Source organism: Podarcis filfolensis (assembly GCF_964270895.1).
Source record: "Podarcis filfolensis genome assembly, chromosome: 10".
Classification (NCBI taxonomy): Eukaryota; Metazoa; Chordata; class Lepidosauria; order Squamata; family Lacertidae; genus Podarcis; species Podarcis filfolensis.
Genome location: NC_139612.1, coordinates 6,992,084 through 7,016,875, shown reverse-complemented (window position 1 = coordinate 7,016,875; position 24,792 = coordinate 6,992,084). Strand labels below are relative to the sequence as shown.

Genomic DNA, 24,792 nt, shown 5'->3' with positions numbered 1-24,792 from the left:
CCCGCCAGAGCAGTACCTATTTATCTACTTGCACTTTGACGTGCTTTCGAACTGCTAGGTTGGCAGGAGCAGGGACCGAGCAACGGGAGCTCACCCCATCAGGGGGATTCGAACCGCCAACCTTCTGATCAGCAAGTCCTAGGCTCTGTGGTTTAACCCACAGCGCCACCTGCATTCCTGTACGTCTCGGTAGAAGGCAGCTTCATCAACTAGATCTGAAACAGCTTTGTGAACTAAGCCACAACTGATAGACTAGCAAAAAAGGTGTTGTACAAGTGTAGATTTCAGTTGACCCAAATAACACACCAGATCTTGCAGTAGATTTACAAGTGGTTTGATGACACGGCATTTAGGCTTGCCGTACATCCGGAATTTCCTGGACATAGCTGGAATACTGCAGTCGGAAGCAGCGTCCGGGCGAAAACTGCAAAAATTCTTCAATATGGAAACCCATGTTGGCAGTGTCGTTTTTGGCAATTTCCCTTAAAGATAGCCCAGAAACTACTTCTTATTTTTGGGGGGATGATTTTAAAGCTCAGCAACTTTGCCAAAAAAACTTCAATGACTTTTGTGTCCAGATATTCACTTTTTGAAATATGGCAACCCTAATGGCACTGAATCTGTGAACTTATTTATTGAAAAAGCTGGGCCTGCTGAAAGCTTCATCCATGGTTCCTTATCTATGATGGCTGTTTCACTGCATCACTTGATGCTGTAGTCATCAAGGAATGGACACATATGGGTGAATGCATCCTTTAAGCAAGGGTGTACATACATTCTGTAAGAACCTGCCGTCCATACAGGACCAGGGTCATTTGTAGGTCAACATGGCGTGCATCTGGACTGTTCCCATTTTCAGGCTGATTTGCCAATAGCACCATTACGTCTGCAAATAGTGTCCAGTTTCAGCCTGAGCCAGAAGGACCTGCGTTGCTCTAATTTCTTCCTAGAAATACCTTTGGTTATTCTCCCCCCCTTCCCTTTCCTAAATGTTTCCCTGGACACCAATAGCACTTCTAAGCCTCTTAGGGATTTTCTTTTTCTTTTTTACTCTGTGCTTCCTGATAAGGCACTGAGGAACATGACTGCTGAAGAGGCACATAGCTGAGTTCTCTGCAGCATTTTTCTCTCCTGAGAGGCAAAGCTAGATACAGATACGGACATAATTTGGAAGCAAGCAGCTTCATTATCAAACCTTTTAGCTAGACTAGAGCATTAAATGTAATAAGGTCTCCATGTATCCCATTAAGAAGTACTGTGTGGTTATTATAATGAATCCTGTTGCAACAGGTATGAGTACCTATTTTCAATTTATTTTACAATAGATTCTGGAAAGTGGTGTGTCTGCTTGTTCTCTGTAGGTCAAGCTGCCTCGAGATACTTGTTGCCAAACATGGCATGGGGATTCCTGAGGTGGGGGTGGTGATCTTTTTCAGTGTATGGATGCCAGCCATTTTAAATCAAGATGGTGGCTCTAAACATCACTTTGGTGTGACTTCACTCGTTTTTTGGCCTAGGTATGGCTGTGTCTCATTATATCACCACCAAACTTGGCATAAGGGTTCCTGAGGTGGAGAAACAGACTTTGTTGCCATTTGGACACCAGGTGCCACTGTGAATCAACATCAAAGCATCACTTTGGTGCAACTTTGCCCATTTTAGACATAATTTCAGTCACTTCTCCAGATATCGTTGCCAAACTCAGCACAAGGGTTCCTGAGATGGGGATGGGTAAATATGTCAAAATTTGGGCGCCATTTTGAATCAATGGAGATTGAGTAGCTTCCCCCCTTATGTACTGCACACAGAGTCTAGATCAATGGCTTTTTGTTTGTTTTCCTTTTGTAGCTGAAAAGTGATTCTTGAGAAATTGGCCTCATTCAGAAAAGCTTACTGCTGATTGATTCGGCATTACTCCACAGTATGTACATTTGAAAACAGAGTTCTGGCACCTCTCAGATGGGCGCCATTATAAGAGAACAAGGGAGGCACCTCTTTTTCTAGAAAAGCAGCACTGGTTCAATCTCTCAGCCGTTACCCCATGACAGCTAAGAAAGACTTTGAAACAGCCATTAGGCTAAATGGGGCACTGCCCTGTCCACTTCAGTCTGCCCTTAGCCAGACCCTACATGCCAGCTGTCTTATTTATAATTAGTTATAGCCTGTCAGTTTCACTGTCCTTCTCCTTACTCACAGTCTTGCCCTTGTAGAATTCAAGAAGGAGGAGGGTGGGGACAAAACCAGTATTAGCTAGCTATGGCTCCACCTACCACTGCGCTTCCTGCCTCCACTGCTCCTATCAAAATGTACATGTTTATAACGTCAGTGAAAAACTGCATTGCAGAGGAAGAGCATATTTTGAAGTTAATATTTCAAGCATTTGCCAGTAGGTTGTAGCCTCATAGACATGACCTTATTCGCCATCACAGTATGCATCCCATGTTCGCTTAATGCAAAACAAATGTGCCAATCCCTAGGGTCACCATTTCAGAGACTTAATTTGGGTCAAGATCCCAATTCATTTAGAGTGGGCAGTGTGCCCAGAAGCAGAATTGCACCTGGTCCTCAAGGAATGATTCTGATTGATTATATTAAAATTCTTGCAACATACTTTTGGGCACTACACACCAGAGAATTATTTTATCAGTCCTCTGAGAAGCAATTCACTCCAATGTCTGCCAGGCTGACCTGTGCCTTGCTCAGCCCAAGTGCAGTATCTGAGAATATTCTGTGTACTAAGACAAAGTTCCTTTCTTTCAATCAAGACCCTGAGCCTATAAGTTGCTACTCTATTACATTATCAATAAGCTAATAAGCAAGCTATATAATAATGACAGCTAGAAATATTTTGTTCCCTGAACAACTAATATGAAGAGACGTTTTGGGGAATTCAAAAGTTTTCTTACCACTTTCTGACTTTTCAGTAGACCCTAACAAAAAGTTATTTAACAGGTGTTGTTTTTATACCTCTAAAGTTCTTCCCAACCTCTCCTAAACCACCATTGCCAATTTTCTGCCCGTCTGCATGATTCCCCAGGTCTTCAAGGTCCTCAAACCCCCAACTGCTGCCTATTAGAAAAATATTATTTCAAAATAGGGGCAATAAAGTCTTTCACACAGAGACAGTAGACTGCTTCCCTTAGGTATCTGGTTGGCCACTGTAAGAAAAGAATGCTGGACTAGATAGGCCATTGGTCTGATCCAGCAATTCAGTTAAAAAAGCATGTCTTAGAGAAGGTTTGAGAACTAGCTCTCAACTTCAGATGATAGGTTCCACAATTGACTTGTGGGACTGTTTTCAGGCAAGTCACTCCTCAGGAGATGAAGTGAGAAAATAACTGAATGAAGACTTCACAACTCCAGAAATGCACAAATAAGTCAACTCCTGTTTTAGGGACAATATTGAGCAAGCAACTGTAATAATAATAATAATAATAATAATAATAATAATAATAATAATAATAATAATAATTTATTATTTATACCCCGCCCATCTGGCTGGGTTTCCCCAGCCACTCTGGGCGGCTTCCAACTGAATATTAAAAACAATACAGCATCAGACATTAAAAACTTCCCTAAAGAGGGCTGCCTTCAGTTGTCTTTTAAAAGTAAAATAGCTGTTTATTGCCTTGACATCTGCTGGGAGGGCGTTCCACAGGACGGGCGCCACTACCGAGAAGGCCCTCTGCCTGGTTCCCTGTAACCCTACTTCTCGCAATGAGGGAACCGCCAGAAGGCCCTCGGTGCTGGATCTCAGTGTCCGGGCTAAACGATGGGGGTGGAGACGCTCCTTCAGGTATACAGGACCGAGGCTGTTTAGGGCTTTAAAGGTCAGCACCAACACTTTGAATTGTGCTCGGAAACGTATTGGGAGCCAATGCAGATCTCTCAGAACCAGTGTTATGTGGTCCCGGCGGCCATTCCCAGTCACCAGTCTAGCTGCCACATTCTGGATTAACTGCAGTTTCCGGGTCACCTTCGAAAGTAGCCCCACGTAGAGCGCATTGCAGTAGTCCAAGCGGGAGATAACTAGAGCATGCACCACTCGGGCGAGACAGTCTGCGGGCAGGTAGGGTCTCAGCCTACGTATCTGATGGAGCTGGCAGACAGCTGCCCTGGACACAGAATTGACTTGCACCTCCATGGACAGCTGTGAGTCCAGAATGACTCCCGGGCTGCGCACCTAGTCCTTCAGGGGCACAGTCACCCCATTCAGGACCAGGGAGTCCTCCACACCCGCCTGCCTCCTGTCCCCCCAAAACAGTACTTCTGTCTTGTCAGGATTCAGCCTCAATCTGTTAGTCGCCTCCCTCCTCCAACCGTTACAGGAGAATTATGTGAGGTGGGATTTAAGGGTTGTTGTTTTTTGAAAAAGGATAATCAGGGGGCATTTTGGTTTTTAATGCTTAGAGGTCAGGATTCAGCGCCCACGAGGAAACATACTGATCCTAAGCTTCTAAGATGCCAATAAGATCCAATGAAATAAATATTATTTTATTCATTACAAACATTTATACCCTCCCTTTCTGTTTTTTTTTTAAAGCTTAAAGTGGCTTACAGCATAGAGATTAAAATAATCAACAAACAAAACCCCAAGCTAAAAGAAAACTAGACGGGAACAGCATATTCAAGCATACTAAACTTCCAGAGAATAAAACAATCAACAACTGAATGCCTATTGAAATAAAAACATCTTCACAAGATGGTAGAAAACCAGTGAGGGGGTGAGGAGGCATAGTGATCTCCAGAGAAAGATGTCGGCAAGGCCACAGAAATTTGCATCAGAATAATTCATTTTAGTCAGATTGCAATTCTCGGGGCAATTCTCTTTCATTTACTCCAGTATAACTTACTGAACTCCCCCTTCTCCAAATAAAATTTGCACACTCCAAATAAAATTTGACATGTCGGCTTAAAAGGTGCATTAGCAAAATGGCAGGATGCAGAAATAAATCTAGGTGTTGTGTATGAGAACAGAACTGATGACTATATTGCTGAAAAAGATGTGTGAGGAGCCAAGTGACCTGGTTGATTCTTTTGAACTCTGGGAGATGCTCTGGAATAGATCTGTTGAGTCAGAGCTTTGCAACTCTAGTGAAATAGAGCCTGCTCATCACAAAGCAGAATAAACTCTGTTCACTTTCATCAGTTCTTACGCCGGTTCTGTAAGAACCCTCTTCATTGCAGGATAAGAGAGAGAGAGAGAGAAATCATGCCTCTGTTTGAACAAACACCTGGGACTTACAAAGGCAATAACCATTCATGGATTTGTAATAAGGCTGTGCCAAAGTATCACAGAAGACTTAAGAGATCATCACTCCCACTTCTGCCAGCCATTATTTTAAATTATTCACTGAAGGAATAGTGCTTGATGCTGCCTATATGTAAGTAATCTCAAGACAGAGGAATTAACAGTCCAGTCACCTGCAAAGTGGTCATAGATAAATCCTACTGGGTTGAATGGGATCTACTGACACAGAAATGTACACATAATTTCAGCCTAACATGGGCAGCTATTTCATATGCCTTTGCTGTTGGATAAAGGCAGAAAGAAAAGATCTGTTAAAACTTACATATTATTATTTTTAAATGTGTACCCCATCCTTGCTCCTGACGGAGCCCAGAGCAGCAAGTTATGATACTGATGGACTGATAAGGCTGGAAACCATGTTAAGAATGGACAGAGATGGTTAATATAGAACACTACAGTGGAACCTCTGGTTACGTACTTAATTCGTAAGGTCCCTTCTTAACCTGAAACTGTTCTTAACCTGAAGCACCACTTTAGCTGATGGGGCCTCCCGCTGCCACCGAAGCACAATTTCTGTTCTCATCCTGAAGCAAAGTTCTTAACCTGAGGTACTATTTCTGGGTTAGCGGAGTCTGCAACCTGAAGCGTCTGTAACCTGAGGTACCACTGTATTGAATTTCTAGTCAGAGTAGGCTGCTGAAATTAATGGATCTAATTAACTTATGCCCACCAATGTCAATGGGTCTACTCTTAGTACAATCAACACCGAATTCAACACTGTCTGTTTGGAGTGAATCTGGCAAAAGCTGTTCCTTCTCTTATTTATATTGTCTGGATTATATGGTTGAAGTGTGCCATCGCTCCTACAGGAATACTCCTGTTCCAAGCTCCAGCCAGCAGGCACATTCTCCTTCAGGGTATTACAAAAGGCTGGAGGCTCAAGCTGGACAAAGCCTCCCTCTCCTCACTGCCTCTGACTGAACGTATTACGGATCCTACAGGCCAAGGAGCAAGGCCAGCCATTACTGAGCTGTGTTTAGGTGGGGTGAGATGCCCTCCCTTAAAAAAAACCACATGCTGTGTACTTGGGATACAGATAGGTAGCCGTGTTGGTCTGCCATAGTCAAAACAAAAAAAAAATTTTTTTTTCTTCCAGTAGCACCTTAAAGACCAACTAAGTTAGTTCTTGGTATGAGCTTTCGTGTGCATGCACACTTCTTCAGATACACTGAAACAGAAGTTGCCAGATCCTTCTATATAGTGAGAAGGTGGGGAGGGGTATTACTCAGAAGGGTGGTGGGAATGGGTGGTTGGCAGATAGCTGTGATGAGCCTGTTGACGACTCTTAACGACTGCAATAGGTCTTACAGGAAAAAGCAAGGGGTGAGAAGGTGAAAAATGGCTTTGTCATGTATAATGAGATAAGAATCCAATGTCTTTGTTCAGACCAGGTCTCTCCATGGTATTAAGTTTGGTAATGAGTTGCAATTCAGCAGCTTCTCTTTCCAGTCTATTTCTGAAATTCCTTTGTAGTAATACAGCTACTTTGAGATCTTGTATAGAATGTCCTGGGAGATTGAAGTGTTCTCCTACTGGTTTCTCTGTCTTGTGATTCTTGATGTCCGATTTATGTCCGTTTATTCTTTGGCATAAGGTTTGGCCTGTTTGTCCAATATAGAGAGCTGAAGGACACTGTTGACATTTGATGGCATATACAATGTTAGATGATGAGCAATTAAATAGTCCCGAGATGGTATGTGTGATGTTGTTGGGGCCAGTAATGGTGTTGTCCGGGTGTATGTGGCAGCAAAGTTGGCATCTGGGTTTATTGCAGGCTCTGGTGCCAGTGTCCGTGTTACGTCTGGTTGTAGTATTATTGTGAGTTAGTATTATTGTGAGTTACGTCTGGTTGTAGTATTATTGTGAGTGTGTACTTGGGGTTCATCTGAGCAGGCTGAGAGGCCCCCCCTGTCATTTCTCAGTGGCCCTGCTTGGCCCCCTCCCCGTGTGATTGCGAGAGAACACTTTCAGAGCATTTGCGACAAAACTCCATGCTGTATGTCAGTACGGAAGGTAACACACAAGTATTTTTAAAATTCAATTTAGACTTTCAATGTGCGTATATATTATGTGAAGGATGGGGGGGGGGATTTGAAACCTCGCCTCAGGAGATGGACTATATTAATATAGTTCCATGAAGCTTTGCTCGTTTATGGAAGGGCAAATGCTAATGTGGGGCAGCGCTGCCAAGAAACCAGAAATTAAAAAAAAACAAAACTGGCCAGTTGCCAAGATTTTGTGTATACAAAGGCAAAATTCGGGATAAAGCTGGAATGTTATGCTGCAGATTCTCATGAGTGCTTGCGCATGAACTATGTAGACCAGGCGTCTTCCACATGGAGTTAACAACCCAGGAGTAGATTTACTATTACAGTGGTATCTCTGGTTGCGAACGGGATCCGTTCCGGAGGCCCATTCGCAACATGAGCAGAACACAACCCGCAGTGGCGTGTCTGTGCAAGAGCAGGTTGTGATTCACCATTTCTGCGCATGATGACATTTCGCACGTCTACACATTCGATAGCAGCGAGGAATGGCAAAATCCGGAAGTAACCCTTTCTGGTACTTCCGGGTCGCCGTGGGACGCAACCTGATAAAACGTATCATGAAGCAAACGTAACATGAGGTATGAGTGTATTATTTTTAATAATAATATACCGTCCTATAACTGGAGGTCTCATGGGGCTCAGGTGGAGGCAGAGGCATAGGAAGGGGGGGGCGGACCGCCCCAGGTGTCATCACTGAGGGGGGTGACATTTGGCGTGCCACCTGCCCACGACTCCCAAGCCTACCCTGAGCAGTTGATGGGGGGGTGACCCCCCCAAATCTGCACCTGGTACCACCTGACCTTGCTATGATTCTGGGCAGAGGTGTCTTCAGCCCCCTCAAAATTTGTTTGAAGGGGGCCCAGTCCCTCCATGCAATGCAAGGAGGATGCCTGCATGTTTGTGCATGTGTATGTATGTGTGCATCTTTTTTCCGTTTCTTTCTTTTGCTGAGACAGCAATGTCGTAAGATTCCAAACCAACATTTCAATTAAAGGATCCCCAAGAGGAAGGGACGCGGGTGGCGCTGTGGGTAAAACCTCAGCGCCTAGGACTTGCCGATCGCATGGTTGGCGGTTCGAATCCCCGCGGCGGGGTGCGCTCCCGTCGTTCGGTTCCAGCGCCTGCCAACCTAGCAGTTCGAAAGCACCCCCGGCTGCAAGTAGATAAATAGGGACCGCTTACCAGTGGGAAGGTAAACGGCGTTCCGTGTGCTGCGCTGGCTCGCCAGATGCAGCTGCGTCACGCTGGCCACGTGACCCGGAAGTGTCTGCGGACAGCGCTGGCTCCCGGCCTATAGAGTGAGATGAGCGCACAACCCTAGAGTCTGTCAAGACTGGCCCATACGGGCAGGGGTACTTTTACCTTTTAAGAGGGCTAGGGGTGATGTATTGAGACTATAGGACTAGGACTGGGGACCCAGGTTCAGACCCTCTCAACAATGGGGCACATGAGGGTGACATCTGAACACATATAAAAAAAGTTGTTAAAATGCTTGGACAAAAAAAAGTTTTGAGAAATATATTGAATTTGCCGTAGCTCACCATCTAGTGTCACATTTGTATAATGCACTTTAAAACACACTTAAAATGTTTTATTTGCAGCTGTGTATCTGAGTCCTTAAAGAACCATAAAGACCATAAAGAAGGCTGATCGCCGAAGAATTGATGCTTTTGAATTATGGTGCTGGAGGAGACTCTTGAGAGTCCCATGGACTGCAAGAAGATCAAACCTCTCCATTCTGAAGCAAAACAGCCCTGAGTGCTCACTGGAAGGAGAGATCCTGAAGCTGAGGCTCCAAGACTTTGGCCACCTCATGAGAAGAGAAGACTCCCTGGAAAAGACCCTGATGTTGAGAAAGATGTAGGGCACAAGGATAAGGGGACGACAGAGGACAAGATGGTTGGATAGTGTCTTCGAAGCTACCAACATGAGTTTGACCAAACTGTGGGAGGCAGTGGAAGACAGGAGGGCCTGGAGTGCTCTGGTCCATGGGGTCACGAAGAGTTGGACACGACTAAACGACTAAACAACAACACCTGAGTCCTTAGTGACCTTGGGCCAGTCATTATCTTTCAGCCTAACCTACCTTATAGGGTTGTTGCGATATGTAACAAAATAATACTGACAAGGCTGTTCTGTTTTATACCACGCATTCTTACAATGGGCAGCTATTGACAGGATACTAAGAAAAAAGAAAAAAAGGACTGTTTCATTGGCACAAGAGACCTGCTTTTACTGCCCACACCAGGGCTGGGGAACCTATGAGCCATGGGCTGCCCTCTGGATTGTCCACAGGTGAGTCTGCTTGCCTTACCTGAGTGCTTTTGCCTGGTTTGGGAATATAACCTTGCCATGCCTCTTGTTGCCTGGGTGGAGACAGCACCTGACATTTGCATGGCTGCAATGTAGCCGACTGTATAAGGGCAAGAGTCTGGAGTCCTCCTGTGGCGCAGTGGGTCAGTGGGTCTGGCTGTTAACCAGAAGGTTGGTGGTTTGAGCCCACCCAGGGATGGCTGTGGGGAGAATTCCTGCATTGTAGGGGGTTGGGCAGGCATATCCAACTCCCAAGAGACTGTGATCTACTCCCAGTACTAAAAAACTGACAGTGATCTACCCATTGTCGTTGGAGGGAGGAGAAGTGTGTGTAGGATGAGTGGATTGCCCAGAGTTGTTGAGCTTTTTTGAGGGAGGATCCCTCAAAAAGGATAAGGATCCCATGACTGGCAGAATCCGAGACCAGGGAGAAGAGTTGGTGGAAGAAGATTGCAGGAAATTTAAAATTTATTTACAGAAGTACTGTAAAATGTATGAATGTGGATGATATTGAAATAAAAAGAAGAAGTTCTAGTAACAAGAGATAAAAATTGGAAACTATAAATTTGGGAGGTAAAATTTAAGGACAAAGTAGTACGACATGAATTTGCTGAGCTAATTGTTAAAGAGGGATACAAAAAAGGGAGGTGCGAGGAAGTCAGGAAAATAAGTTAACCAAAGATGAATAATTAGAAAAGAGTGATTTGTGTTTGTCTTATGTCATTTATGTCATTCGTGGTGTTTCTGATTGTTTTTTTCTTTTTTGTGAAAGATTGTATTGTTGTTCTTTATTTTTTTGTGTGTTTTATGTATCTTTTTATTGCTAAACTTAATAAAATATTATTATAAAAAAAGGATAAGGATCCCGCAATCTACCGGGATCAGTCAGGGATCTACCGGTAGATCATGATCTACTGGTTGGACGTCCCTGGACTATATAACCCTTGGGTCCCTTCCAACTCTACAAAGATTCTGTGATCTATTGGCCTGCCCTCATTTGTTTCTGGCTGTTCTGCCGACTGCTGGTGAAGCTTATCCATGAGAAAATACAGCGCGCAGGCAGGTCACTATTTCCCAGCCCTAATCTGCACCTCTGTGCAACCCAATGGCAGCCAACAGCAGAAAAGGCAAAAGGCAGGCATGGTGTCTTGTGCCAGGCCATTGAAAATGCTGCCTGTGGCATGTGGGATACCTTGAACTAAATTAACCAGTCAAAAGCAATGAATCATAGAACTGGAAGGGACCACAAGGAGCATCTAGTCCAACCCCTGCAACGCAGGGCTCAAACGCATGACCCTGAGATTAAGAGCCTCATGTTCTACCAACTGAGCTGTCCCAGTAGCTCTCTCAATAATTTCCCACTGGAATAACCGACACCACTTCTGAGATCATATCATTTCTACTGAGTTTTGTTATACAACAGCAGCTAAAGCAGATTGAACAAACTTTCTCTCTCGCTTTTTCAATGATTTGTCCCTGGCGCTTTCCGATTTACCTCTGAAGATGTCCTTGGGCACAAATAAGGTGGCAGCAATATTAGCTTCCCCTGCCAAGATGAACCGAGAACAAGGATCCCTTAGAGAATATGAGTTCTTATTCTAGAGATGGCTGTAGGCATCCAGGAAGTCTATTGGAGAGTCCCAAACGTGCTGAATTAAACAGCAGATCTTAGCTTCGGCAGCCTTGATAGACACATCAATTTATTTTCCCTGCTGGCTGGGTCAAAGAGCTGAATCTGACTTATTTTTCCTTATGCAATCCAGGCCTGTGATCCAGATATCCTTTTATCTTAGTAATTAGGGAGGAATGTGATCTCAGAAATTTAAGGACAAACTGAATCATTGCACATCATGAAATCCTAAACGCACTTCTTAGAGAGGAAGCTCCTCTGGGGACACTGACCTGGTTCACACATAATGCTAAACCAGGGGTGGGGAATGTTTTCAGCCTGAGGGCCGCACCTGCTTCTGAGGGCCACATGCCAGCAGTGGGTCTGACCAGAGGTCAAAAGGGTGAAAGCATAGGAGACAACTCTTAGGGGTCGAGGGGTCTTCATCCCCCCACAATAAAATATTTGAGGACACCCCCCCCCCAGTTGATGGGCATTGCCATTCGAATGGTGTGCATGTACCACATCATGTGACCAATTCTTTTCTTCAAGTTGGCAACTCTGGGTGGAAAAATGAATGTAAATGTTATCTTTGTAGAATACACTGGTTTCTACACAGCTGTCTCTCTTTTCTAGCCAGGCAAGAAAGAGGCACCATCAGAATTCTAGGGCACATTTCAAAACCAGTAAAGGATGGTATGAAGTGGGGCCTGTGAGGAGTGTGAGGTGGGGAGAGTCCTAAAGCCCACATAGAGAGGCTTGGAGAGTTGCATTTGACTCCTGGGTCTGAAAGTCATCATCCCTGTGATAAACCATGGTTTAATCTGATGGTCCCAAACCAGCCGTGGCTTAACCATGGCTCCGGATTACAAGTGAACCTGGCCAGTGAAACTTACTTCTATGAATAGGATTGCACTGCAAGTGGGAATCGTGTGTGTGTGTGTGTGTGTGTGTGTGTGTGTATCTGTCTTTCTGTGTGCGCTTTTTTTTTAGTCAGGACAAATGAATTGCCCACGACCCCCCAAGTATTTTAAGTGTTTAGTTTTATCCCCCCTCCTTTCCATTCCGTTCCAACCGGCTTAGATGTTATTCTTAGATGTTATCTTTCTTCCTCTCCGTCACTCTTGGCACCTCAGTGGCTGGCTTAATTGGCAGATTAATTACCCCTTCTTCGCTTGAAGTATGTCCAAGAACTTAAATCCAATTTTTTATCTTAAGAAATGGAACTAGGTGTGCTCGCGGAGACAGTGTCCAGGAGATCCGAACTCCCTCGGGGGCTTTCCATCCAGTGCCCCCACCCCTCCTTCTTAACGAACTCGGGGGTGGTTTGTTGGGCACCGCAGATGAGACTGCATCTTCCCTTCCACCGGGAAGAATTTGGGAGGCTGATTACTCCCATTTCAGCCTCTAAATTACCTCGTGGGAGCTGGAGAGATGATATTGTCGGCCATCTTCTGTGGCGCCCCTAGTGGAGCCCCAATAATTTATTATTTTTACCCTGCCCATCTGCTGATAGGGTTGCCCCAGCCACTATGGGCAGCTTCCAACACATATAAAACATAGCACAACACTCAACATTAAAAACCTTCCCTATACAGAGCTGCCTTCAAATGTCTTCAAAGGTTTATATAGTTACTCCTCTCCTTGCCATCTGATGGGAGGGTGTTCCACAGGGAGGGAGCCACTACCGATAAGGCCCTCCGCCTTCATCAGCATGCCATGTGGAAGCATAGAAAAGCAAACCAGATAATCAAAGGGAGAATGTAAAATCAGATGACTTCTTAAAGAACCAGCTTCTGTAAAGAGAGATGTTTCCCTCTAGAGCAACAGTCATGACTTGGGACCAAGGTACTTGCTGGATCGACCATTTCCATATTCACCTCAATCTGTGCCTTGAAATCAACTTCAGAGCCCTTCCTTTCCATGTCACCTCCATCACAGATATGGCAGGCAACTATCAGGCAAAGGCCAAGACATGAAGTGGATTTGTTTCATGTTCTGAATGAAATGCATTCACTTTTGTGGAGAGGAGAAAGAACTGCAAATGGGAAGTCCTGTTTTAGTTCTGGGCTTACTGCCAATCAGCCTCTGAGAATTTTGCCCTCATTTGACACCACTGATCAAGTATATAAAAGGTTATTTGGTCCTCCTTGTCACCTGCTTTCTTTTTTCCTAACAGTCCAAATACCAATTGATAATTTCAGCTGCTTTTTGTGTATGTAATTTACCTTGTTCTATAATTGTGTGTGGGGGGTGTGTGTTAAGCAATTGGGACAGAAAGTGCTTTAGCCTCTGTTATATTCAACTATTTTAGCTATTGCTAAATTGTTGATTACCAGAACTCCCAGTAAGACAATACTGGCTGCAATCTCACAAGCCACTTTATGCACATGCAAAATTTTGCACGTGGTCTTCTTGAATCTGTTTTGGTGCAGCAGCCCCCTTGTCTATGCTAAATTGCAGGCTGCTCCCCCTCTCCCAGCAACCCAACTTCACTGAAACACAATGGCTGGCTGGACAGGCAGATAGAGCACTTATGCTCTTTTAGATCAAATGCCATTGTTCTCTGGAATGTCATGTCTTATCTCCTAAAAGATACAGAGCAGGAAGAAATGTCTCCAAAATTAGACTACTTAGATGATAAGCAAATGGAAAGTGGAACACTCAGATACAAGATAGTTTTACATAGTTGTGTGCATTACTGCAGCATCACATTCAGTCACATGCAATTAATTGCTGGCTTCATTTATTTTCAGGTTAATAAAATGCTGACTTTTCTAGAATTCTTTCCCCCTTCCTCTTCTCATTAGGTTATGCTGATTGAATAGGGGGGAAATGATTAAAATAGAGCAGAGGTGGTGGTGTGCGGTCCATGTTAAGAAACACTTTTATTTTGTCCTTCCTTTCTTGCCAGAAACAGAGGAATGAAAATTACACCTCTATAAGGATGATTATGTTCTGATGATGGAAGGTAGATAGCACATTATCTGCTGCTAGATTGTCTTAATCAGCTTGTCATTAGGGAGCATGACCTCATGACTATGGAAAGCAGCTGTGGATATGGATATTTTTGCAGGTGTCGCTCACGGTGTGTGTATGCATGTATGTGCGTATGCAATTACTCCAGAATGCGGCAGCTAGACTGGTGACTGGGAGTGGCCGCCGGGACCACATAACACCGGTTCTGAGAGATCTGCATTGGCTCCCAGTACGTTTCCGAGCACAATTCAAAGTGTTGGTGCTGACCTTTGAACGGCCTCGGTTCTGTATACCTGAAGGAGCGTCTCCACCCCCATTGTTCAGCCCGTACACTGAGATCCAGCGCTGAGGGCCTTCTGGCGGTTCCCTCATTGCGAAAAGTGAGGTTACAGGGAACCAGACAGAGGGCCTTCTCGGTAGTGGCACCCACCCTGTGGAACACCCTCCCTTCAGATGTGAAGGAAATAAGTAGCTATCCTATCTTTAAAAGACATCTGAAGGGAAGTTTTCAGTATTTAACACTGTATTGTTTTTAATACTTGATTGGGAGCCACCCAGAGTGGCTGGGGAGACTCAGCCAGATGGGCGGGGTATAAATAATAAATTATTATTATTATTATTATTATTATTATTATTATTATTATTATGTTTTACTTGCGGTATTTATCTGTGCCTTCGATTTTGGCAACTGCAAGAGAGACTTGCTACAGGCCTACCTCTGAGTCTGAAAGGGAAAATATGCCTTCTTTATCTGTAACCCTAGTCTCCAAGTTCCGCCTATCTTTTCCTTGACGTGCCAAAAATGGAAGCTGAATTCTGAAAAGACAGAGATCTTATTTGCTCTTGTGTCTAGGGAGTGGAGAGAGGGCCTGTTTCGGATGGAGCTGCACTCCCTTGGAAGGAACAGGTCTGTAGCCTGGGGGTACTTCTGAATCCAGCATCGTCATGGGAGTCTCAGGTAGTCTCAGGGGCTAACAGTGCCCATTTTCAACTACGACTGGTTCACCAGTGTGGGGATGCCAATATCCAGGGTGTGGGGGTCAGATGGGGTTGCTATGAGGAATTATGAAATATGGAGCAAGCCATTTGTGTCAGCAATAAAAGCATTGCGTTGACTGGGTTTGATTCATCGACAATAATTTCTGATCAAATCCCACAAACCTCTGCACCTCTGCCATTTGCTTTCTCTACGCCTGACAGGCACGTATAAGCATTCTAAATACACAGGTCAGTTGTTGATCAGGCAACCTGGGTCATAAAGATAGTAGGTAGCTTCTTTGATGTAGCTGTTGTTAGTTTTGTTAATCTTAAGGCCAGGAAGAGAGTTCACAAGGAGATGGTAAATACTCTTTCCTTGCCATCCTTCCTTCCTTTCCTGCCTGTTTAGGACCTCTGGAGTTTCCTAAAAGCATTCCTCCTTGCTTCTTATTTTATTTACTCTGAACTACATATGCATGCTCAAGTAGGAAATAGTTTCTTTGTAGTTAAAATAATTTCTTCTGATCTGACTGTCCCATGTGGGGTTTTTGAAATGCTCAGAGGAAATCTGATTGGTTCTTACGAATATTGCGTAAAAAGTTATTTTGTGAATAAAATGACCTGGGCCAAGGGGTGAAGAGATTATTATTATTGGCACCTCCTCCCAGAGTCTTGCTGGTCAAGCCTCGTGTGTATTCTATTAATCAGAGTCCAATCCTTCCTTGTTTTGGGAATGCTGCAACCTGCTATGACCCCTTTTGGACAGAGACAACTTGGCCACTGTACTTCATGCTATGGCAACTTCCAGAGTGGATTATTGCAATGAAGTCTACATGGTCCAAACTACTGTAGTCAGATTACCGGTTGGGGTTCCCTTTATTGTTGTTGTTTGTTGTTATTTAGTTGTTTAGTCGTGTCCGACTCTTCGTGACCCCATGGACCAGAGCACGCCAGGCACGCCTGTCTTCCATTGCCTCCCGCAGCTTGGTCAAACTCATGCTGGTAGCTTCGACAACACTATCCAACCATCTCGTCCTCTGTCGTCCCCTTCTCCTTGTGCCCTCCATCTTTCCCAACATCAGGGTCTTTTCCAGGGAGTCTTCTCTTCTCATGAGGTGGCCAAAGTATTGGAGCCTCAGCTTCAGGATCTGTCCTTCCAGTGAGCACTCAGGACTGACTCCTATTACTCGTTTTAAAATAGCTGTACTGGTTGCCAGCTCACTCTGAGCCCAATTCATGGTGCTTTGAGTCTCCAATATCTGAAAGACCGCTTCCTTTCCCTACGGACTCTCTTGGGTGTTAAGATTGGTGGTGGGGCACTCTTAGTAGTTCCACCACCCTCAGGTGATTTTTTTTGGGGGGGGGTTACCTGGGAGAAGGCATTCTCTAAGGCAGCTGCCCCACACGGTGTGTGTTTGTGTGTGTGTGTGTGTCTAGCATCTTCTTTATATAGTTTCTGTTCCAAGCTAAAGGCAACCATCTTTTCCCTGTACTTCAACACTTGATATATTTAGTTTTAATACCCACCCTGTTCTTGTGACTGTAATTTCTTTTCAATTGTTCTAAATATTTTATTTTTAAATTGAAGTAACCCATCTTGCACCCTGAAGGGTGGGAAAGAAACTGTTATTGTACACAGTGTGGCATCTATTCAAACTTGCAGCTCCCCTAATGGCAACCAGAGGTGGTACAGCCTGGGAAAAGTTATAGCACCTGATTCTGAAAAATGCATCGACAGGCCCCCAAATAGATTCAAATAAATCCCCTTAACGGCTGTCCAATCGCCAATTGTTCCGGCCACACTAATTCAGAAGGCAGATCCAGTCACTCTTAGCCATTATGCTGACCCACAAGGCTTCTTGTAATTCTACAAGCCCTGAAAACATATATATTGTGTGTGGACTTCTACATTTAATATAATATAACCGCACTTCAGAGAAAGGCGCTGTGAAAAGTTGAAACTGCATATTGCTTCTCTTTTTCTGTTAATCGTCCGGAGACAAAAGGTGGATGGAGCAAAATGGAACTGTGCACTGACCTGTCACCTTGAACAATCTGGTCTCAAATTATAGCTTAGGACACAATGAAAATGAGGTTGGCAGTTTCATTCCATTCCCTATTTGCAGATTTCACAGGATCACGATAAGGTTTAATGGGAACGAGGCTCTCCTCTCAAGAGCAAACCAGGCTTGGAAATGGAAGAATAGGGTAGGAAATTGACAATGGAGTCCTGGAGATGCGTATAACAAAAGTGCTACCTCGTTCCTCTATACCAAGCCTTGGCACTTCGGGGCATTTCAATTAACATTTTGTTCACTTACACCGGTGTGTACAATACCTAAAGGTAGAAGCAATAGGCCTTTGCTGATTGCCATAGCTTATTATGGATGGCAAAGGCCCAGGTACTATTATTCCCATAAATCAGTGGCATTCAAATTGTGATTTGAGGAAACATAACTCAGTGGAAGAGCCTGTGCTATGCACAGAGAAACTCAGTTGCTGGCATTTGCACTGAACAGGATCAGGTAGCAAGGGGAGAGAAACAGGGCCTGCTCTAGGTTTGAGAGAGAGCCCTGGGCAAAATACTGGGTCCTTACGAGCAAAGTATTCAGCCCTCTGCCACTGGCGAGCAACAACAGCTTCCATCAGCATTGTGTTGGTATGGGTTTGTTGTTTTTGCAGAGGAGCCCATGATTTATGATGAACCCCTGGGATTCTTTGGAACACAGTTTGAAAACTGCCGCCATGTTCATTAACCAGAGGGCAATGTTCTATGGCTTATATCCACCTCAGGGCCAGTTCCATGGCTTTTGTCATACCTCATTACTTCTTGTTTTTCAGGATAGAGAATGTGGTGGTACTGGATCAGGAGTCTGGAGAGAGGGCCCTGCATATCTTTGCCCAGGCCACACCAAGACACCACAGTTCTCCCTCTCTCAATGATCCCTTACCTGGGTTGACTCTTGCCAGATAGGCACTAACTCCACTCCAGGTGGAAATGGGATAGGTGAGGGGAGCCTATAGCGACATCCCTGCATATTGATGGAAGTCAGTTCCTTTCCCTGGATTGGACACTCATCTCAAGATGGTGCAAATTCCGTAACAGTAATCACAACATAGAAGCCAGTTTGCTAAATAAAATAAAAACAATATATATGTGCAAATAGACACAAACAAGACTATAGCCACAAATACTATGCCAACACTTTTGCAAAAAGAGCTTTTTTTAAAAAAGGGAGGGGCTTGTTGTTTTTAATATAAAAGGGTAGGGATATAAACATTTGTGTTGCTGAACAAGATACTGAACATGCCGCCCAATTCAAAGGATGATAGCAGAAAGCCATGCAGCACACTTTGGGCCAGAAGCACATGAAACACTACACAGCATGTCCCAGTGAGCGCCATGCTTACACTTACATTTGTCAGTTTCACACTAGCTTTGCTTGTTTTATGCATTTCCATCATCTGCACAGGAGGGAAAAACAGAAGGCAAAGTTTAAAAAGACTGCATACACACAGAAGCTAAGCAATTCTCGTTATTGTCAATCTAATCTAATCTAAATATAGATGCACATCAAGTCAATTCCCAGCATTCGATCACACTTCAGCTTGACACCAAGGGCTAAAACAGATTGCGGTTGTTGTTAAAATCTGTATACTGTCCTTCATCCGTAGGTCTCAGGGCGGATCACAACATAAAATTGCAATATATATAAAAATGCAAAATATGTAATAAAAATAAGAACACGACTAAACCAATAACAGCACATTGAAAAGGGCATTGGATGTCAATGAGCCAAAGGAACATTTTCGCCCGGGGCCTAAAGATGTATAATGAATATGCCAGGCAAACCTTCTCGGGGAGAGCATTCCATAAATGGGGAGCCACTGGGGAAAAAGCCTTTTCTCATGTTACCACCCTCCAGACCTCTTGTGGAGGAGGCACATGAAGAAGGCCCTCAAAGGTTGATCTCAGGGTCCCAGTAGGTTCCTATGGAGAGAGGTATTGCAGTCCTGAGATGTGATGCTGGCCATGACTAAGCCTGTCCACTCAGATACTGCTTCCGACTGCAGTATTCTGGATATGTCCGGGAAATTCCGGACGTATGGCAATGCTAACAAACTCCTGTTTCTGCATGCCCCAATGACTGAGGGAGACATTGTGGCCACATGTTGATGATTCCTGTTGAAAATGAGAGAGATTGGCAATTGTAGCTTCATGTAGATGTGGCCTGCCTGAAGAATACAGTGCCCCATTGTTTCCCCATGATGAAGAGGGACTGGCCCAGGTGCCCTCATGATGGTGCTGCCCCTCTGAAGAAATGAGAAACTGCTCACCACTTTCAAGAGAGCCAATTTCGTTTGCATCCTGCACCACAGAGCTTCTTTCTTGGAGCCAGACGTTAGCAGGTTTCATCAACTGCTTTTGTTGAATGGCAGGTGCAGGGTCCGCAATTTGGGAACATGGTGTGTGGGGAGAGGTAGTTTTATGCTTCCCACTTTCATAGTCCTGAAGCAAATCCCTCACCCTCCACAATATTGCTGTAGCCCAAGGTTTTGCATCAATTTCTAATCTGAATGTGTCCCCATTTTGAAGGAACAGGTATCAGTCTCTCCTTTGGAGGCAGTTTTTTTTTCTTCTTTTTTTCTTTCTTAACCAAGGAGCATGCAAAGCTGCACCTGGGACTCATGTGACCTGTCACATTGAAATGTAATCACCACACTCACCTGCAAATCAGCCAGCATATGTGGTAAGTACCTTTAAATTTGATAGGTCATCCACGGAAGTCTCATGTTAGGACCCCGTTACCTGTGGCTCGCAACATGGATGTTTTGGCTGCGAGAAACAAATACCAGAATGGAGATACATATATGGAGGCTATGGAGTTACTTCTCGACTCCATTACCATGAACTGCCATTAAATGTGAGTGGGCAAAGTAATCAGATGGCAATCTGGGACTTAAATTGTGACGGTGCTGAAATGGACCCAGAATGCTGAGTCAATAGGGACAGCTTGTAACCCCACCTTGGTGGTATCTGAGTGCATCCCTGTACTTTTTTTTTACATACAAATTGCAATTTTCTCTTAGCGGTGTGGGTGTTAGGATTCATTCTCCATGTTGCAGTCATGGGATTGTGTATATGGTGTATGTTTTCATTCCACATTGTGGGAAGTGACGGAGACAGGATGTTTTGATTACTGTGTTTCCGTGATGTAGGACATTTGTCCTTTGTTTTTGCTTTTTGCTGTCTGATGCTGAAGAGGAAGGAGTGAGTTACAATGCTCTGAGTGTATATATGTAAATAAATGTAGTTTAGCCAAAAAGCTGCGCTACTGAGTATGTACGCTGACTGCCTATACTCTGCTGATCCTGAAGTGTGCTGATGCCTCTGAGGTATCAGTTGCTGTGATGTTCGGGCTGGAGAAAGATTTTGAATCTCCTGAACAACCGACCAGGAGGGAGAGAACATGCCAGTTGGGCATGTGTCTCTGCCGGACTCCTACTCGTGTGTAGGACCTCCTGACAGTGGGAGCTAGTAAAGCACTGTCCTTGGGGACAATATTGTAGTGGAGAGGAAGAAAAACTGAAAGGGGGGGGGAACCAGTTCGTCATGATCAGCCTTTTCATCATGTGATGATGTAGTGCTGATCACACAAAAGGGGTGCAAACTATTCCCTAGGGATATCCCCCCACAGGACTTTAACTTTTGGAAATTAAAACATGTGGATGAAATGATGGGCAGGGTAGATGTGGGCAGGTGAGGACAAACAGGCCGAATGTTGCAATAAAAAGACAGAAAATGGTTGCATAACATTCCACATACAGTATAGCAAAATCTTGGTTTCCAAGTAGACTTCCCCTCCAGTAATTTAAATGCTAAGTCAGCAAGACTAGTTTTAAAGAAATATTTGAAGAGATATTAAAAAGGGAAAAAAAGAGCTTCTACACAAGTCACAGCTAATTATTTTGATCAAAGATTAAACCACATATGAGATAAGCCGATGTTCTCAAACATACACTAATTTATATACAATTCTCCACAAGGAACTGGAATAAGTAACGGGATGGTTTTCGGTCTCAAAGGCTTATTTATGCCGTGGGCTATCGTTGCCAAATTACAGTGACGGCTTTAAGCACCTCACCCTACAAAATTGTTATTCACATATCCATGTAATGACTACTCAAGTCGAGTTCATCAGCAGCATTCACAAGCCAGCACACTTAATTATGGCCGCTGTCTCAATGAACTGAACCTTATGGCCATTTTCCACTTTTACAGTTCACACTATTTATAGCTTATAGGCAAAAAGCAATCATTTTGGCTCTCCAGAAAACAGCATGACTAAGGACCAATTCATCCAATACATCACATATGTGCTTTTAAATATATATTTGTATTCCTCCCTTCATTCAAAGACCAGCAATTTAACACCCACAGTAGAGGGTGCAGCCATTTTTTAGGAGATAAGCGGGGGTGGGAAACCACTTTCCTCCTTTTAATCTCACATTAAGTGTCTGCCGGACTAAAGCCCCTTCCGTCAGCGGAGAGACACAAATAAAACACAGGCCTCTCAAATTTACTAAGGAATACACGCCTTCCCTTCCCAGACTGGAATCCACATCATCAGCTGCAACCTCAGATTAACTGTCTCCAGGCACACTCTCCTATGGACAAATCATACAGTAACGTGCGAACAGCGATGAACACAAGGTCCAGTCAGTAGCCACATGTGATTGCAACAACTGGGAAAAAATGATGTGAATTGTGTCTGTGACTGGTGACACACTGTCTGCTCACACGATCTTGTAGCTGAGGTCAGCTAGGAGCACTTGCATGGTTCAGCCCTTGGCCTTATTGCTTATACTTAACCCAACAATGGCATCTGGTGAAACTCTTCGTAGGGGAACAGTGAGGGTCAGAGGTGCCAGGTTGTGAGGGTGATTTGGGGAGGGGACATTGTGTGTGTGAGCATCGCGCCTCCTCCCGAGATGGGCAGAAGCTTCCTGGGCTTTGGGAATGAGGTGCCAGGGCTCTAACAGGATGCTGGAAGCCTATGGCCTCCTTCCCAAAGCTGGGCAGGCTTTGGGAAGGTGGCCGGAGGGCTCTTGGACCCATCAGAGCATCACACCTCACTCCCTAAACTGAGCAAAAGCCTCCTGGGCTTTGGAAAGTGACAGCATCCTGACATAGATTGTCCCGAGTGAATCTCCACCCCCCATCTCTCCCACCTCCTCATTCGTCATCCTCATCATCTGATGGCAAAAAGTGAGGAGGAGTTAAAGAACCTTTTAATGAGGGTGAAAGAGGAGAGCGCAAAATATGGTCTGAAGCTCAACATCAAAAAAACTAAGATCATGGCCACTGGTCCCATCACCTCCTGGCAAATAGAAGGGGAAGAAATGGAGGCAGTGAGAGATTTTACTTTCTTGGGCTCCATGATCATCGGAGATGGTGACAGCAGTCACAAAATTAAAAGACACCTGCTTCTTGGGAGAAAAACAATGACAAACCTAAACAGCATCTTAAAAAGCAGAGACATCACCTTGCCAGCAAAGATCCGAATAGTTAAAGCTATGGTTTTCCCAGTAGTGATGTATGGAAGTGAGAGCTGGACCATAAAGAAGGCTGATCACCAAAGAATTGATGCTTTTGAATTATGGTGCTGGAGGAGACTCTTGAGAGTCCCATGGACTGCAAGAAGATCAAACCTATCCATTCTGAAGGAAATCAGCCCTGAGTGCTCACTGGAAGGACAGATCCTAAAGCTGAGGCTCCAATACTTTAGCCACCTCATGAGAAGAGAAGACTCCCTGGAAAAGAGCCTGATGTCGGGAAAGATTGAGGGCACAAGGAGAAGGGGACGACAGAGGACGAGATGGTTGGACAGTGTTCTCGAATCTACCAGCATGAGTTTGCCCAAACTGCGGGAGGCAGTGGAAGACAGGAGTGCCTGGTGTGCTCTGCTCCATGGGGTCACGAAGAGTAGGACATGACTAAATGACTAAACAACAACAAAGTGCCCTCTGTCTTCGAGCTCTTTGCTCTCCTACTTTTAAGGTGTGCTTCTTTTGTATGCAGCGTATAAGATGATATTAAGTTACCTATGTCTATAGAATTTTCAGCCATAGAAAATGAGTGTGCATACATGTAAACTTTTTTTAGACCAGAATTTCTTTCAAACTAAGAAAATACACTGTGATACTTTCTCCTATCCTGGAATAAGAAAGCTGTTGTTGTTAGTGTAATGGAGGTGCCCCTTGGAGTTCCTGTATTCCCTGTGCCACAATGATAAGCTTCCACAAGGATTTGAAATAAATAAATTGTGTCTCAATCACATGCTACTAAAAGAATATCCATGTTTTATTCTTTGTTGCTGGAGAAAGTTCAAAGATTTCCAGGACTTTTAAAATGTAGCCAGTTTACAACAAGTGAGCCCCCTAAGAAAGTTATTAGCACACTTGTAGATTAAACCAATTGATACATTAATTCTCTTAAACATTCATAGCAGGTGATAAAATAGCATAAACTTTATTTTTAGTGCATAACTCAATTTCCATAATTCCTGGAATCTCTGATTGAGTATCTAGTGCTCCCCAAAGGCCTCCTTAAAATACTTCTTGGCCTGGTCCCAGTGCATACATTAATCAAGCTATAAAACAGGGAGTTATCATTTTTAAAGAGACCTTGGAGAGTCATTGAAGAAAAGGCAACTGACACTTCCATAAAGACCCTGCAATAAGAGATGAAAAATCAAGGGAAGTCAATAACTAAAATGAGATGGCTTAAAGTTTATTGCTAGATAATCATTCCTATCTGTTAATATATGCTTGTGTCTCCTAGTTTTATATCAGTGAATGAAGTCCAGAAATAGATTGTGCTGACAGCCTTGAGTCAATGAGAAACACTGTTGATAACTTTGCAGTCAAAGAGAGTTGATAGTGAGGGGTGGAGTTGGGAGGGTATTTTGATCTTCTAACCTTAGTACAGCAGAAGCTAAACATTTTATTTTTGAACTATGCCAGCAATGAAAATTTCTCAATTAGCATTTTGCCCAGTTGTCACAATCTTCTTCATGAGCAATCTGCAACTAGTTTTAATCTCCCTTCAGTCTTGAAACATTTGGCATTTTATACTCAATATTTGTCTTTTGTAATGCTTTACTGTATTATTTCAGTGCTGATAAAATTGTAGATGTTAGGGGTTAGGCTGAGTTTGAGAGGGCAAAAAACAAACAGGCTACATACTGTAAATGGGGAAGCCTTTATAGACAATTAAAACTTGAAAACTAAGGAAGGATGTGTCAGGGAACTGCCATCGGAGCTAGAGGCGGAGGGAAGGCTCCAGAGGGATGCCGGAGAGGGTCCCAGTAGGGAGAGAGGCAGCCCATCTGCTGGGGAAGGAAATCAGCGTAACACCAGTGGAGAAGGGGGGCAGATGGGGGAATCGGAGAGGAGGCTCCAGGACTCTTCACCGGAGACCAGCGGGGAGAGCACGGGTGCTCCGCTGCCCACTCCCTCCCTGCACAGAAGACTTCCGCGCAGGGAGAGTA

General features: G+C 44.2%; 1 protein-coding gene across 2 annotated transcripts in view; it reads right to left on the bottom strand.

Annotated features, from left to right (window-relative positions):
• LHFPL3 (LHFPL tetraspan subfamily member 3) overlaps positions 1–24,792 on the bottom strand; it is a gene marked incomplete at its 5' end in the record, with an annotated part of 238,720 nt that overhangs the window by 22,378 nt on the left and 191,550 nt on the right. Inside the window, one exon of one of the 2 annotated variants that reach the window (XM_083575367.1) lies at positions 18,656–18,703. The exons of the other annotated variant lie outside the window; for it this stretch is intronic. Coding sequence (XP_083431493.1) covers positions 18,687–18,703 — 17 coding nt within the window. The 3' untranslated portion in view covers positions 18,656–18,686. The remainder of the gene's footprint in view (positions 1–18,655; positions 18,704–24,792) is intronic. 2 annotated transcript variants of the gene reach the window in all.